Source organism: Montipora foliosa, chromosome 9 (assembly GCF_036669935.1).
Source record: "Montipora foliosa isolate CH-2021 chromosome 9, ASM3666993v2, whole genome shotgun sequence".
Lineage (NCBI taxonomy): Eukaryota > Metazoa > Cnidaria > Anthozoa > Scleractinia > Acroporidae > Montipora > Montipora foliosa.
The window spans coordinates 36,365,617-36,381,823 of NC_090877.1; the positions used below are offsets into that span (position 1 = coordinate 36,365,617).

The following is a 16,207-nucleotide window of genomic DNA, read 5'->3' on the forward strand; positions in this document are numbered from 1 at the left end:
GTTGCTCGTTAGTTTTGAGCGCGCTTCTAACTAAAAAGTTGCCTACGTTTTGGTCGCGTTTAAATGAAATAAGTGGAGGTTGCGAAAAGATTCTACCAGTCTCGGGATCATTTTGGAGTAATTCGAAGTTATTAAGAATGATACTTTTGACTGCGAGATTATGAGGATGGAAAGTGAGGGTGAATGGAATTCTGTAATTCTTATCTTTTTGTGACGTTTGTAGTGCTGACCGTCGATCAAATTGTTGGGCGCGATGATGGCCCACTTTGACCACAGAGACAGGATAGCCACGTTTTTCGAATAACTGGCACATCTCTGATTTGCTGGAAAAATCGGAGTCATCACTATATAGACGTCGAAGTCTAAGAAATTGAGAATAAGGAATGGAGTTCTTGGCATGTGATGGATGTGACGATGAATACAACAAATAACTGTGAGGATCCGTAGGTTTGTAGTGCACACTGATACAAGGACGTTGTCACTAATAGAAACTTTGATATCTAGGAAAGCCTAGCGTAGCCCCTACTCTGCTATAAAAACTACACATAACCCACAATTCCTCGATTCGCTCTGACGAAGGGCTAACGCTCGAAACGTCAGCTTTTAGAATCTCTGTACGGATGCCAATTTACATTATTAACTCAGTTGATAAAACCAAATTTTTGAAACAACAATCAGGAGTGAAATGCCAAAGAAGTAAGATTCCCTGCAGTGGCGAATGTTTCATTCTTTGACGGACAAAATGTTTGGTTGCAAAGGGGAAGATAAATGTATTTGGGAAAGAGTGTTTTGGACATCTCCTCTTTGATACTTTGAGCCGGTTTATGTGGGATAAATGCCTCACGAAATGCTATTATCGACCCATGCGATACAAGAAAGCCGTACGTAAAGTGGACGAGCTTTATTGAGACAGACAGTTTTACGGTGACATTACTCTTCGAGTTAAGAGATCGGCTTAAGACTAAAGCGGCGCACTGGACGCGAAAAAATGTTCGAGTTTTGGTGACGCTTGCTCGAATCTTTCGCCGTATAGTAAACGTATCTAGGAAAGCAATCAGTAAAATCGACCCGAGCGCCGTTTCAGCTCCGCAATATGCATAAGCCGGATTGCGTTGGGGATTCTAAGCCCTTCACCAATTCTAGCGCTCGTTTTCGCTCCACCAAGTCCACAAAAGAGCTTAATGTATAAATATTTACATCAACACCGCTTCCTAAAGCGGAAACTCAAGGCGCTAACTTGAAGCATTGTCTCTTCCAGAATCTGAGAATAGGAGACCAAAGGACATCTTACTGTAGAATATTCTAGTAAATAATCCGAAAACAATTAGTAATGGTAAATCACAATCACAATATTTTTCCCAGAAGAGCACCGCACTGTCGAAAACACCACAAGCAATGACTTTCCAAATCGTGTAGGTAAATTGACGAAAACGTCGGGTTTCTTCTAGACAGCAACATACATGATCGCATCCTACTGGTGGCTACTTAACTTTAAGATACCGAAAATCTCACAGTCTTTTATAATATCCTCCATGTTGCCCGCCATTAATCTGGCTTGTGTTTACGTGGAGAACGCGCAAGTACTTTGCGTGTTCCCTGCGTGTTGGTTCTGGAGATTTATGAATCTAACTCTCATTGGCTAAGAATTTTACGTCACAGAAATCGTATTGCAGCTCGGTTTCGCGGACGCTATTTTTCGGGGGAGAGAAACGACCGCCGGAAATACGTCTGCGTTCGAAGGCTAAGTAACCGCGAGCTCATAATAAAAATGGCTTTAGTGGTAAAGTTTAGTAAAAATCAAGCGCTAATTAACTTGAGTAATCAAGTGAGTTCCAAGCGCCCCTGTATAGTTTGTTTATGCTACAGTACTCGTGCTGTGCATTGTACTACAGTACTCGTAAAGGTTAATTTTGTGTAACATAACATAAAATGCATATGAGGAATAATTCTAACTAATCTCAACGACTAACCACAGTATAACTTCTCATTTCAGTCAGTCACACCAATACGTCCTCACTCACTTCACTGCACAACAAAACTGGCATTATTACCATGCTTCAGTCCTCAAACTTCGCAGTTACTGGTTCCACGGAGCCGATCGCACTAGCTCTTTCGTTTATAACAACAAGCACAAGTGTTCCTAGCGTGCCCAGAAGCGTACGATCGCTACTTGACGCTTCGTCATTTTCGATTGCGGGATTTACGGAACCACTAAGCTTAGCATTGTTTACGAGTGAATCCTTATCATCAAACGAAAGCATCGCGTCACTGTCAACAAGCACGGGTCCATCAAGCTCACATGTCGCGAACGCTTCTACTCCGTCACATGCTATTGTCACGATGTCGGAGGAAGCAAACGCGTCGGCTGCAAAAACTACGTTTTCAAATTCGATCAAACCGCAAAACAGTTCCGCTTTTGGTTTGGAATCCGTAGCAGCGTCTACTCCTTCACATCAAAGTGTAATACGAAGCGTCGCAAGTAATCTCTATCAGCCTTCTTCAGATGTGTCGGCGACATCTCCCCAGGCCTCGACTTCCACACAATCAAGTTTGCAGTCGTTCACCAAAACTGTATTACTTTCATCAGCACAAAACGTATCATCAGTTTCAAGAACAGTCATGTATTTAGGCTCTTCTATTATGAGTGTGTTGAGTCAAGGATCCAGTGAAGTAACCCAAACATCATCTTTTTTATCCGAGGCGAGCCCAGTCAAAAGTGATACAGCTATATCCGTAACTCTCTCGATGTCTCTTTTAAATTTTAGTAGTTCTGCAACGTTGTCCGTGCTGTCGGTGACCCAAGCACCACCTTATTCAATTGTTAGTTCGGGATCACTCATCCAACTATCTTCAAAAATGTATCAAAGCAGAATTACACGAGCAGCAACAAGGTCAGTTTCCGAGGTCAATGTAGGGAATATTTCAACAAATGAAAGTGTATCTGGGTACTCAGCAAATGTCACTTTATCACTGAATATAAGCAGTGTCATACCAACTGCGCAAATGCCAGAATCGAGCAGTTTGAGCAGCTCAACTTTCAGGACTACGAGCCTCTTATCACATTCGCTCTCTATGGATCCATCTTCTTTTGCATCGTACTCAACCCGTGATGGAAGCAACTCTTCTGTTATTTCAATGCCACCGTTACAAAATGAAAGTGTCTCAGATTCTCAATATTACAGCAAAACAGAGTCTCGCTTGGCAGCCTCTCAACATATATCTACATCTTTGCCTTTTTTAACAGCGTCGGTTGTTAAGACGTCATTCTCAGCCATCGACGTGCAATCTAAAGTTCAAAGTTCTTTAACAGTGTCAGTAAGATCTATGACAATCCATTCACATGCACTGGTCTCGTCGTACGTGCTTTCCCAAAGATTCTCCTCTGATAAGTCATCCACCGATACCAGAGGAGCTCTTTCGACTGCGGTGTTTTCACACGTAACTCCAAATGTTTCATTTGATGTAATGCAACTTTCCACCGCAGTATTGCCCGATTCATTAGACACGGTGTATTCATTGACAGTTTCATCGGTTGCAATGAGCACATCAAAATACTTTTTTTCGTCTCCATTGGATTATTCTGTATCAACCGCTACTCAGCCTTCTACAACGCGATCAAAGGCATCTCCAAATTCCTCTGCTGCTTTTTTGTCTAAATCATCATCTGTTTTTACTTCATCGACATTTTCAATAATGCATACAGCAATTTCGTCTTCAGTATCAAGGAGAATGTCAGTAGGTCCTACCAAATCCGTTTTGGCAGTAAATAGCTCGACTGTTGTTAAAACTGCTTCGTCCTTTGCCGATTTATCCATTTCGCCAGGGTCGGAACAACTACAACCATATTCATCAAGGAATTCCCACAAGTCTACAATTATCATTACTGGAGAATCCACTTCATCAACATTGCATGAAAGATCATCTGTCACGCGTAGTCATTCCAGTAAGTATGACCCAATTTCGGTTGGTTCTCAAGAAAACTATTTGTGACTACCAGTTTTACCATAATCGATCAGTGGTTGTCTTATAAGTCAAAACCCCAATCAGTGGTTGTCTGATAAATTAAAACTGTGCAAAAGGTTCAGTGACCAATTAAAGATAGCGAACAAGAGATCAGAACTTTAAAATGAACTTGAAATACTAATAGAAGGTGGTACCGTTGCAGAGCGTCTCCCTGCCGCCATTATTTATATTTTTGAATTTCTGCAAATAATAGATATTAATAGATAAGGCTTTGGTATTCAATGCTATAATTATACATTTTAATGACATTTTGCAGGTTCTGTAATCACACCGGAGAGAAAATTGTCTTCAGAGACCTTAGCCATTATAGCAACTTCAGCCCCATTTTACGAGCGAACGAAATCGTCTCATAGTATTCCTTTAGCTACCACAAGTTACTCTCTTTTAACGCAGTCTCCAAGATTGGCTACAGAGCCAAATGGAACCGCATCAACAACACCTCTGCCTGATACCATCCACCCACAAACTGATCAAGTGTCTCGTCAAAGCACTGAAGTGTTGTCGTCTTTTACGAGGTCCATCGCGTTGTCGACAAATAAGGCTACTAGTACCGCTTCACCGCGAACTGATCCTACGAGTGATGATTATGCGCCCACCTCAAGCCTTATGCATATGACATCATTGTCGACAGTGACACAAACATTACTTCTACAAAACACGAGATCTGCACTGTCTCAGTCATACAATTCAACTGGAGTTCCTGTGGAGACCTCACGCTTTACCATCCTCTCATCCTCACGGGCAGAAACATTGTCATCTTCAAATTCGTTAGTATCATCTCCATCGTTGACTCTTCTTTCATTTAACAGTCCTGTGGTTACTTATAGCGATACGACGTCTTGGTTATCGTGGAAATCATCCAGTGCAGAAATTGTTACCTCAAGCTCAATTGCTACTAGTCCGCAAGAATATGTGCGCTTTGGAATTAGCGTTCCTCAAAATCAGAGTCTAAATAATCGCTTTAGAATCCGACTACAAAAAGAAATTCTCACCGTATATCAAAATGGTTCTGCAGCATCATCGGGGGACAACATTACTACTGTGCACGTGAGTTTATGTTTCTGAAGTAGATCTAGTGATTTGCTAAATTAATTAACTATAATGTCTCAAATGAAAGTCTGACTCTCACTTATTCAACGTTTATTACTTTATATTCCTTAAATAACTTCAAGGTTCGGTTTTCTTTTACTTTTTTATTTTGAAATTTCCCGGCAGTTGCTTCCTGCGTGCAACTACTTTACCTTACATTAACTGTGTTTCCGTTTGGTTGCCGCCAGTCCGTCATTTGAAAGGAGTGATGATTAGAAAGCGCTGAAAAGGCTTTAAAGCAGTCAGTTAGACGTAACCTTAACCTCCACTTTCTCCCAGATCGTCGAACTAAAACGAACGCCAGACACCAACAGCACCAACGTGACTGTAATCTTTCAAGTTCGTAATGCCAGTGCACCGCTTCCTGGATACTCAGTAGTTGAAAGTGTACGTGGAGCGACCCTTCGACTTGGAGAGGCTTTGGGATACACGGTACAGTTTCTATCAATTTTCCATACATTTTCTTCAAGTGACCCCCCACTCACGTAGCAAATTAGCGCTAAATTACGTACACTATGCTAGGAGGGAGTGCGGCCCAGTGGTTAGGATGCTTGCCTTGAGATCCGGAGTTCCCGGGTTCTAGACTCGTTCTGACCACTGGTGGAATTTGTTCCTGGTAGTCCCTGGTTCAACGTCTTGGTCGCTCTTGTAAATAGCTAAGTGGTTTGCCTCCGGCCAGTTGGGATACTTAACAGTGGTTGTGTTATGTCCTTTCGTTGATTGTGTTTCGTGGGCCCGGAAAGCCCCTATGAGGAGTGGTCAATGAAGTATTTATTTTATTGCTCGACAAAGGAGAAAAGAGAGACATAGAACGCATCTTAGCATTCGAGAATGTATAATTGAGTATCCTCGCGCGACGACATTTTAGCTTTATGTAGTGTTACGGCAGCCTGTTCTCTGTGGTAATCTCTTTCCCATTCCAGAAACGGGAGAGGACCGGTGCGAGTGTGACATTGTGGCATTGTTGACGGTCACTACATACATGCACGCATCTTCGTCGAGAAGACACTGGTGATTATGAAGTTATTAATTATCAGTGCGGAATTACCATCGAAGGTGATTTGAAGGCACTTTTCGCTCGCGTTTTCAAGTCTCCTTTGTAACTTGGCGAGTAAGGTTATGGGAGCGGTACCGGTTTCCATTTTTGAAAGTCATTTAACAATTTCGCGTGGTTCAAGTTTAAATGATGTAAGTCTTCTCGTACATGGATTCAACCTGGACAAAACAATTGCTTACTCTTGTCTTTAACCCATGCAGGTGGTGGAGGACCCTTTTCCTGTATTCTTTTTTTCTTCCTCTGCTTTCACAATGTCGACAACATCATCACGCTCTTCACCTATGCAATTAAATGGCGTGACAAGTATCAGCCAAGAAATATCAGAAACAAGTTATGTCATCTCCACGCGACAGCCAAACGTTTCCTCGACAGCAGGTAAGTACACCCAACCCAGGAAAGCAAGTTAGGTAAACTTGAAGATTTGAGGCATCATATGTTCGAACTAATTATGATTTATGGCGTTGAATTTGTTTCCGGTTGCCCCGGGTTCAACTCCACTACGCTCTGTAATGGCCAACTGGTTGCCTCCTGCCAGTTAGAGATCTTAATCATGTTTGTGTTAATTTTGAATTGCTTCTTTCGGATTATTAAAAAGTGGGGTGCCTGTGAACTAGATTGATAGCTCATTTTTACAGTGAATTTTGAATTTGAATTGACGAGGATATCTTCGACCAGTTAAACTGAAAAGGTATTTTCTGAGATTGATTGCTATAACAGTGTGCATTTTGTCTTCCTTAGGTAGCGTTACCGTGACTACGTCAACCTCACGGGCATCGTCATTCTCATTTAAACCATCTACTCCAGAGTTTGTTTTCAGTAGCTCAGCTATTGCCATACCTACTGGTTTTTTCGTCCGCTTCGTAATTAGAGTTGATCTGAATCAAAGTGTCAGCAATGCGTCTTTTGTGGAACAACTGCAGAAAGGGATTCTTGAAGCCTACGAGAATGGATCTGCGGATATAGCCCTAGCTAACGTGTCCGTTGACGTAAGTGTATATAAAGCAAACTACAACTACATAGTATTTATATATCCTGTCCTTTTTCTTTCAATCATGACTTGACATGGACTGTACACAGCCAGTTGAATCAATACTTTAATTTTCTCTCTTCGCTTTCTCTGACTATGGTTTTGTGATGTTCTCTTTGTTAAAGTGAACCTCCACTCCGACTAATGAATAATTTTTAACCCAACAAAATAATGTTTGCAATCAAATTTGTTCGACAATTTTCTTCAGTTTTCTTCTTCAAGTTTTCCGGGCACCGCCATCTTGAATAATTGTGACGTTTTACGGTTGCCCTTGTTGTTTTCACACATAGAGCTTTTGTTCTGAAACAGTAGGGCAACCATTACACGTCACAATTATTCAAGATGGCCGCGTTCACGAAATTTGAAAACCAAAACAAGCTTTTTTTAGAAATTCATTTATTTCGAATACAAACTCTTCAAAATCATTGGAAAAAGTTAGAGCAATTTTGATTGTAAACCTTATCTTCTGTGGCTTAAAGTTATTTTCTTGTTTCGGTGGAGTTTCCCTTTAAGTAGCGATGTTGTAAAAAGCATCGGTTGATTTCTTAATTAAGTTGTATGGTTTTCTGTTTCCTCCTTTGCAGATCATCCAAATTGCACGATCACCTGATGCAAATAGCTCCATCGTGAATGTAACGTTTAGAGTCCTCAACGGTAGTGAACCCCTTCTAGCTTACACGGTGATTCAAGGTATCTCCAATGACAACGTGACGTTAGCTGAAGCTGTCAAGTATAAGGTATGCTCTCCCGTTACTTTGACTCTCGTTTAATAAAGTGATTAGATCTTCTCGTCCGACATTGAGACTGAGTGTGCTCAACTATGGCAAGGGGCAAAGCGTAAATGTTCGATTGTTGTGATTCAAAGTGCAAAAGAGAGGTTCCACAAACAAAAGGTGTTTGGATTAAACGAGAGCTTTTCTCTGTAAGTAGTGATATTCACTTTTATAGTTATTTTTATAGCTTTGTTTTTGCTTCACTAGGTAATAGTCAGTCCCTTCATTGTGTACCTGCCTTCATCTTCCGCATCTTCGATGCTGATGACCTCGACCATGATGCCACAAACACTAACTCAAAGCATTTCACAGTCGTCTTCGGAAGGCAAACAGTCCAGTAGTCATGATTCTATAAGGTCGTCGTTTTTTCGTCAGAGCACCAGCAAGGATTCTGTTGGCCACATATCTTTATCGATAAGGAGCTTAAGGGAAAGTGTCGTTTCACCTTCTATGTCCTCTCCTTTGTCAAGGTCGATTTCAGTTAGTTCACTGTCAGTTCACACTGGGAGATTATTTTCCACCAAAACAGAAATTTCCTTGGATTTTACTACTAGAAATACATCAAGTCATCTGAGTGTGGCTGTGAGTAGAACAGAAAGATTTTCTTCAGACTCATCCCCTGGAATCGAACAATCGGATGTTAAAGTGGCTTCATCATCAATAACACTCAAACCTTCAAGCGGCTCTTTGGCATTAATTTCTGTGACGGCCCTGCGTTCGTCGCAAGTCAAGGCATCGCCACCAATAACGCTTTCACGTTCCAGCCACACTTTGGGGCTAACTTTCACAGCTAGAGGATCATCGGAATCCATTGAGTTGGTGCGGTCTCTATATTCATCGTCAGACCTATTACTGCAATCGCCACAAATTACCATGTCGCCTTCAATGGCACTTACACTTCCGAATGAAACTTTAGTAAGTAATTCGCAAACATTTACAACGACCAGCAGAGCGACAGTGGTGCTTTCGCATTCGACCAACTCTTTAACAGGAACTCCTCAAACACGTTCCACGGGTAGAGGAGCATTGGCGTCCAGTCAAACTTTGCGTCTTTTGTCTTCGTCGTCAGGCCCGAAATTGCGATCATCTGAAGTGACTGTGTCCCCAACAATAACGCTTTTGCATGCGACCAACTCTTTAGCATCAACTCCTCAAGCGCTTTCCACATCTAGGGGAGCACTGGATTTTAGTGACACGTCACGCCTTCTATCTTCGTCGTCAGGCTTGATAATGCGGTCGTCTGAAGTGATTATGTCCCCATCAATGATGCTTTCGCGTTCCACCGCCTCTTTAGCATTAACTTCTCAAACGCTTCCCACAGCCAGAGGAACATTGGACTTAAATGAAACGTCACGCATTCTGCCATCGTCGTCAGTTCTGGCAATGGAGTCATCTGAAGTCTCGGTGTCGCCATCACCAACGATCTCGCGTTCAAAGGACTCTTTGCCGTTAAATCGTCAAACAGTCTCGACCACCGCTGAAGCATTAGATTTCAGTGAAACGTTACTTCCTTTGTCTTCGCCGTTAGTTGTGATAATGCGATCGTCAGAAGTCACGGTATCCCCTGCAATGACGCTTTCGCGTTTACGGCATTCTGTTTCATTTACTCCTCAAACAGTCTCGACAGGCAGAGGAGCGTTGGATTCCAACGAAAAGTTACAGCATATGTCTTCGTCACCTTTCTACATACTTCCATCATCAGAGTTCAGGCCATTTAGAACGCTGTCGAGCGACTCTTTGGTTTTAAGTTCTCTCAGTAGTATTTCAACGGCCACAGGATCGTTGTATACAAATGAAACGTTGCGTCTTTTATCTTCTTTGACAAGCTTGAAACGTCAGTCAACTGAAGTCAATATACGTTCTCAGGTCTCCAGGGTAGCGTCTTCATTGCCTGTACTTCTTAGACTCTCCACTGACTTCATGACATTTCAATCCACATCGTCCTCAGCAGCGTCTCTTTCCCTCCATTCACTTCGTACTTTAAATGAAACTGCTTATCAAAGACCAAGTTCAACGGATTTCATTATCTCTCCGCCAACGCCATCGCAAGAGAGCACCCTTTCACCACAGCCTTCACCCCAAAAACCCCTTTCCACAGGTTTCATGTCGAGTCATTCAGCATTTTACATTGCGACGTCTTCTTCCTCCAATGTAAGCAGGTCTTTGAATGATACGCGAGGTGTGCTACATGGGACAAGTTCAACGTCTCTATTTTTTTCATCGCTGACTTCAGTACAAGGAAGTACTCTTTCGCTGCAGTCTTCTCCCCTAAAATCCCTCTTTACTGACACTATGCCTAGTCAATCAGCATCACTCATGCCTAGGCATTCGTCGTTTAACCTTAGCAGTGCTCTCCATTCATCAAGTTTAGGGACTATGAAGTTTCCTTCGCTGGCATCATCCAAAGAAAGTACTCTTTCCACCATGATGACTCTGACCAAAGTTTCATCTTCAGAAGTTATCACCACTTCGGTGCTACCAAGCAGTTTTTCGATGTCAACAAATATATCGGCCACTCCATTAATATCTGCAATGTTGCTGATTGCCACTACAAGAACACGTTTGTCATTGACACCCACCATTTCTAGACTTGTTATAAGCTCGTCGCCTGTCACTGATACTCGAACAAACTTTACGCTATCATCAATGTTTGTTCCGCAAAGTTCGCCTTTAGAGGCCACTTCAGTTGTTAAGCCATCCGGCTCAGATCTATCTGCAAACATGACGAATGTTTTGATCAGTACCGCCAGCAAAAACGCGACAATCATGTCTATTCCTACTGGAAACGATTCTACACCTCACTTGTCCGAATTAACGTCGTTAGAGGCGAGTCACACTTCAAGAAGTCGATCGACAAGCCACCGTACGTCTCTTCTTAGTGGAACGTCAAGGATCAGCATCATGGGAAGAAATACATTTGGTATAACATCGACGTACGCGGTGAGCAGAAATATTGACTCGTCTTCATATTTTAGTTTCATCCGCTCTGGTTTCGTAGCAACAAGTTCTTTCACTTCCTTGGTCTCATACTCTGTACTTATTGATGCAACATCAACAACGCCTCCGGTGAACAGAACCTCGACTACGTTAAATTTATCGCATACTATAAGTCTTATCACTAATAATACTACCAGGTCAAATGCAACGTCGACGGTCAAATTATCAAGTCAGGCAGCTGGAAACATGTCAGATACTTTAGGTGCTTCTCTGGTTAAATCTAGCGTGGTCGGTACAACAGTTGCGCCGATAATAACACAAGTGGTTGGCTCATCGGAAATTAGAACAGCCGATGTCACTGCTCCATTCTCTAAAGTGATATTCTCAAGCCTCTCTTTTCCGTCAATCGTCTCATCAACCGTAACATCCGTCATTGAAAGTTTAAATCCGGAAAGGACTGCTTCTAGAGGAGCCTTCAAGACTAGTGTCTTGCAGACAATTTCATCGCAGAGCGCCTTGCTCTCTTCACACTCAAGCAAAGGTTTTTCAAAAATGGACTCTTTTGCGACTACATCTCCACTTCATGTAAATACATCAGAAATCACATTGCCACCAATAACGTTCATAGTGTCCTCGAAAGACTCTCGTGCTATGTCGATAGATATGGGCCAGTCTGTAACGCGGTCATCTATAGAAGATGGAGTAAGCTCCTTTCTGTCGTTGGATGCGTCTAAAATTTACAGCTCCACACGGAGGATTTTTTCTTCAACGTTAACTTCAGTAGCCTCGCAGGCTTCTCTTCATGTTAAACCAAGTTCAAGCCTGTTAACAAGCACACTGAATTTGCTTCCCTCGTCCAATGAATTTTCCAAAGGAAAGTCCATACCTTTTCCTACTATAAACCAGTCGTCTATGAGAACTACAGATGTGGATATCTCCCTTAAAGTTGACAGCTCTACGTTGTCTTTTAGTTATTCAATGAAGGTGGACTCCACGCTCGGAACAAGCATAGCAATCCTAACTAAAAGCGGTCTTTTGCCATCTATGACAATGATTGAAGAAGAAACTTCCTCATTTCTTGAAGAAAGTTCAACGTACTCTACCACGGGAGTTTCAACGCGATTGCCAGCCACAGGCTTTTTATCTTCAGTTGCGCCTTTCCAGCCAACCTTGTCTTTCCTTCCTCAAGCAAGGTCTTCATTGTTTCCAATGCTACCGTCGTCTTACAAACCCATCATGACTTCCACAAGTGTTGATATATCTCTGCAACTGTCAAGCGCTGCATCGAGAGAATCATTGTCATTTCAGACATATATGTCAGCATCCGTTTTTGTGTCCTTACCTACCCCTCTTGAAGATGCAACTCCTAGTCTGACTGCAGCGAGATTTTCTTTAGTATCAAAGAGCTCACCAGGAGTTGTCACGTCTGTGGAACCGACCGAACCTATTTTAACTTCGAAACCTAACACAACCGAAGGCGAAGGACTTGTTGGTATCCAAATCCTCGTTCCGCAGACTGAAAACGAAACGCATCCAACATTTAAAGAAAAGATTGAACTGAGACTTGCTGAAGCATACAGGTGGGGTCTTGAGAAAGCCAATACAAGAGCAAGACGTGACGTAAAATGGATCGAAGATACACCTGTTGAACCAGCTCTCATGACCTGGAATGTTAAAAACTTCAATTCGTGGAAACAGAGCCCTTCTTTTAAAGTTTATGAGAAAAGAGCCAGTCGCTTCAGGAGACAAGTAGATAACATTGCTGCAGTGGTAAGACAGTTTTTATTTATATCTCCATTTGACAGCTGCTTTGAGCGGAGTAACAACTATCTCGTGCGCTTCTTGGTCTGTTTCCTTTTTTAGCAATCTGGCAGCGGTATGGACTTGAAAGCGCTTAAATACTTGCTACCGCATGTTCGTTATACATTAGTGCGCCAGTGAGTTTACACCACATCTACAAGCGAAGTATTTCTTGTTTTTAAGTTACAATTATTATAGTAGGTACTGTTGACATTAAGAGTTTTCTTCTCGTAATTTACGTTTTTTCTTCCAGAAAATGTTACATTTCCTTACGTTTTGTCCAGTGTGTTCTTCATTGCGAGCCGAGGCTGCTGACCACTTCTCGTAGCTCTATTCAGAACTTATTTCTTGAATATTTTCGCCTTCTGAGGTTTGGCATCGTTTGGCAAACTATTCTGCTCACTATTGTACCGTTTTATTGATTACCTAGGTGGAAGTTATAAGGCGAGCAAAGCCTATTGTAGGAGAGGAAGTTGTTGACATAGAATACCGAATGTTTGATGGATCTGCTATGCTCTCTGCGGAACACATTGTCAAGACATTGAATAGGCTGAGTGAGGCTGAACTGGTCACGACTCTGAGATACGCGGTAAGAATTTTTTTTTTTCGCACTTGCGAGTTCTCGTGTGTTTGGTTCAGGATTTTTCAAAATCAGAAAAAGAAACCCTTGCCCGCCTGTTTGAGGGTAAACTTGTTTCTTCCTTTCAACTCGAGATAGATCTAAGGGGGTGTTTTACATGAGAAAACTCGCACCAGCGCGAGTTTCACCCTGTGGTGACTCGGTGAATTCGTATCGTGTTTACCTGAAGGGACACTTCATATCAATAAAATACAGGCGTGAATCCAAATTGCAAATATGGCGTCTATCAGAAAAAATACGCATGTGCTACCCGTTCCAGGCCACCGGGAGGCCGATTTCATACTGGAACGAGTGTCGTTCCTCGTTTACATGATACCGTTGCGAGATTTCGCGCCTGAACGGAATTTTCGCTCCGGTGCAGCAACCGGGGTGAACTCGCGCCGGTGTAAGTCACCCCACCATGACTTCTTAATTTCTGTGATATCATGTAAACAAATACAGAGCTAAGAGAGGGGACCGGAGTGAACTAGCGCCGGTGCGAAAGTCGCCCCGGTATCATGTAAACACCCCCTAAGAGATTCAAGCTTTGGCATCTCTCATGCGCTCTGGAGTCTCGAACTCTTAGCCATCCGTTCGTTTCCAGGAGTGGGAACTCTTGGGATTTTTCCCCTTCACATCCTTACCCCTTACTAAACGTTTATTTCATGCTTTGTTTGCTTTGTTTTGACTTTTTTGTGTTGCGACTATAGCTAATAATAAACTATCTTTTCCTCCAGGTCACGTTGCGACCGTACGTCGTGAGGGAGGTTCAGGTCACACCTACCCCAGCTGCCTCAAAATGGGATATCTTGCTCCCTGCTATAATTGTGCCAAGCTGTATTGCCTTGTTCTTACTTATTGCACTAATCTTGGCGAAATGCGTTTCGAAAAGAAAGCGGAAACAGCTGATTATTAAACCTACTGAGGTAGCTGTGTGCCATTTTCATTGTTGCATTAAAAAGGGTGTGAGATTTTCCGTAGGAGCCAAGTTTTTGGACATCGTTTATCGTCACAAATACCTTTGCTTGAGGATTTTAATTCTACTTATAGACATTTGTTGACCACATTGCAACGCTTGTAAGAATCCTGCATGTTTACTTATCTTTCAGTGAATTCAACGCTCTCAAGATTTTTCATTGTTCATTAATAATCATATAGGGTTGGGAAGCGGTAGCATGGCCAGAATATTTGAATTTTACAAAAATTCTTTTGGGATTTTCCTATTGATACAGGGAAATCAGAACGTCTGCAGCTACACGACGTTGCAGTCCGACGACACTGTTTCAAGGGTGAAAAATAACTTAACGAATTTTTTTCATATCCTAAGCCGGACCACAGTAGGCCTTTCCCTATCTATATCTGCAACCATTATTTTTTTCTATCAAAACCTTGAAACTTAGATAATAGATACAATTACAGTTCAACGCGCCTTGTCGTGGCCACCCAACAAACTTTCGCATCTGTCAAATACCTACATCAACTCAACAACCAGTGCGACGGTGTTCAACTGACTGTGAATCAAATTCGCACACCCTGATTGACAGCTAATAAACAATTATTGGATGAGGTTGAGCATGATATCATGAATTATCAAAACCGAGGTCTGTCTTATAACACAGACACGAGGTTTTGATATCATGATCATCATGATATCATGCGAAAACCGAATTCAATAATTGTTTTATTATACATTTTCACATAATTAATCCTCAGAAACAGAAGCGAAGCGTTCAGCTATTTTGTTTCTGAGGAAAACACTCCAAGGGGCTTAGTAACCAGGCAGACGTTGGACTTGACATGATAAATGTAATATGTGCAGCAGATACTACATTCATCATGTCAACTTCACAAGCTATTGTGAATTGATTGAATGCTCTCGACCAATCAGATTTTTCATAGTGAGTCTGATGTATAATAATTTTTAATAAAACTCTGTTAGGTGGCCACGGTTAGGCTCGTCGCACTGTAACAACTTTTGCATTATTGGCTGAGTTTAGACGATGAGTTGATTGCAAGATTTAGCGTCGAGTTTACGGCAAACGACAGGCTGAAATTTCTTGTCTGGTAGCTACAGCAGATAGCGACGAGCCACTTCTCAAAAGAGAGAAACAAGCTAGAAAAAGAGAACATTCGTACTTTTCTGACAAGCATCAGCAGCTTCAAGTTGCTGCTAACCGGTTCCCGTTTGTCGTTGTACGTAAACGCCATCCTAAATCGCTTAATACGGTCGGTAGATGCGTTGTATCTAGCTGCAACAACACGAAAGACGAAAAAAATGATTTTTCTATCCGTGCAATACCGTTTCACGGTGATTCCAGGCCAGAAGCTATCAAAAGAAGACGAAAGTGGATCTCTTTCGTAAACTTGACGAGGAAGAATCTGAGTGCCAGCATTGAAAAAAAAATACACGCTCGGGGATTTCTCGGTGCATTTTGCGCTAAACGATGTCACACGCAAGTTTTCTTTTGAACAAGGATCAAGGTTTACCAAAAGCGGTTAAAACGTGATGACATCGGAGTTGTTCCAGTGCCGAAATTTAACAGTGTAAGATCACCAAGAAAGATATACGAGCAGAGGACTACGTATGAAGCAACGTTCGGTAAGTTGCTACTTGCTTTTGTGTATTGTGTTCACGCATGAACTTTAAGTTTTATGTCTTTCGTACAATCTTTAGTAGAAATTAATGGCAATGTCAACGCCTTTCCCTTGTTCTTTTTCTCTTGAAGAAAGTTACTGGTTTTCACGCCAGACGATACTCAGAGGGAGAACGCACAAAATACACAAGTGTCAGCTGGTATTTTCCATAAGAAAAATAGTAAACTGTCGTGCTGGATTTGATCATGCCGATGGCCTGAAATTTTTCAATTCTTCTAGTAATATGC

At 42.0% G+C, this 16,207-nt stretch overlaps 1 protein-coding gene across 3 annotated transcripts in view; it reads left to right on the top strand.

Moving 5' to 3' along the window:
* LOC137970179 (platelet binding protein GspB-like) overlaps positions 1 to 16,207 on the top strand; it is a 41,585-nt gene that overhangs the window by 4,437 nt on the left and 20,941 nt on the right. For 2 of the 3 annotated variants that reach the window (XM_068816695.1, XM_068816696.1), the window contains exons 2-10: positions 1,994 to 3,943; positions 4,280 to 5,070; positions 5,392 to 5,544; positions 6,370 to 6,544; positions 6,908 to 7,155; positions 7,781 to 7,933; positions 8,177 to 12,676; positions 13,137 to 13,295; positions 14,063 to 14,251. In XM_068816695.1, coding sequence (XP_068672796.1) covers positions 1,994 to 3,943; positions 4,280 to 5,070; positions 5,392 to 5,544; positions 6,370 to 6,544; positions 6,908 to 7,155; positions 7,781 to 7,933; positions 8,177 to 12,676; positions 13,137 to 13,295; positions 14,063 to 14,251 — 8,318 coding nt within the window. The remainder of the gene's footprint in view (positions 1 to 1,993; positions 3,944 to 4,279; positions 5,071 to 5,391; positions 5,545 to 6,369; positions 6,545 to 6,907; positions 7,156 to 7,780; positions 7,934 to 8,176; positions 12,677 to 13,136; positions 13,296 to 14,062; positions 14,252 to 16,207) is intronic. The other variant, XM_068816697.1, reaches the window with a different exon arrangement.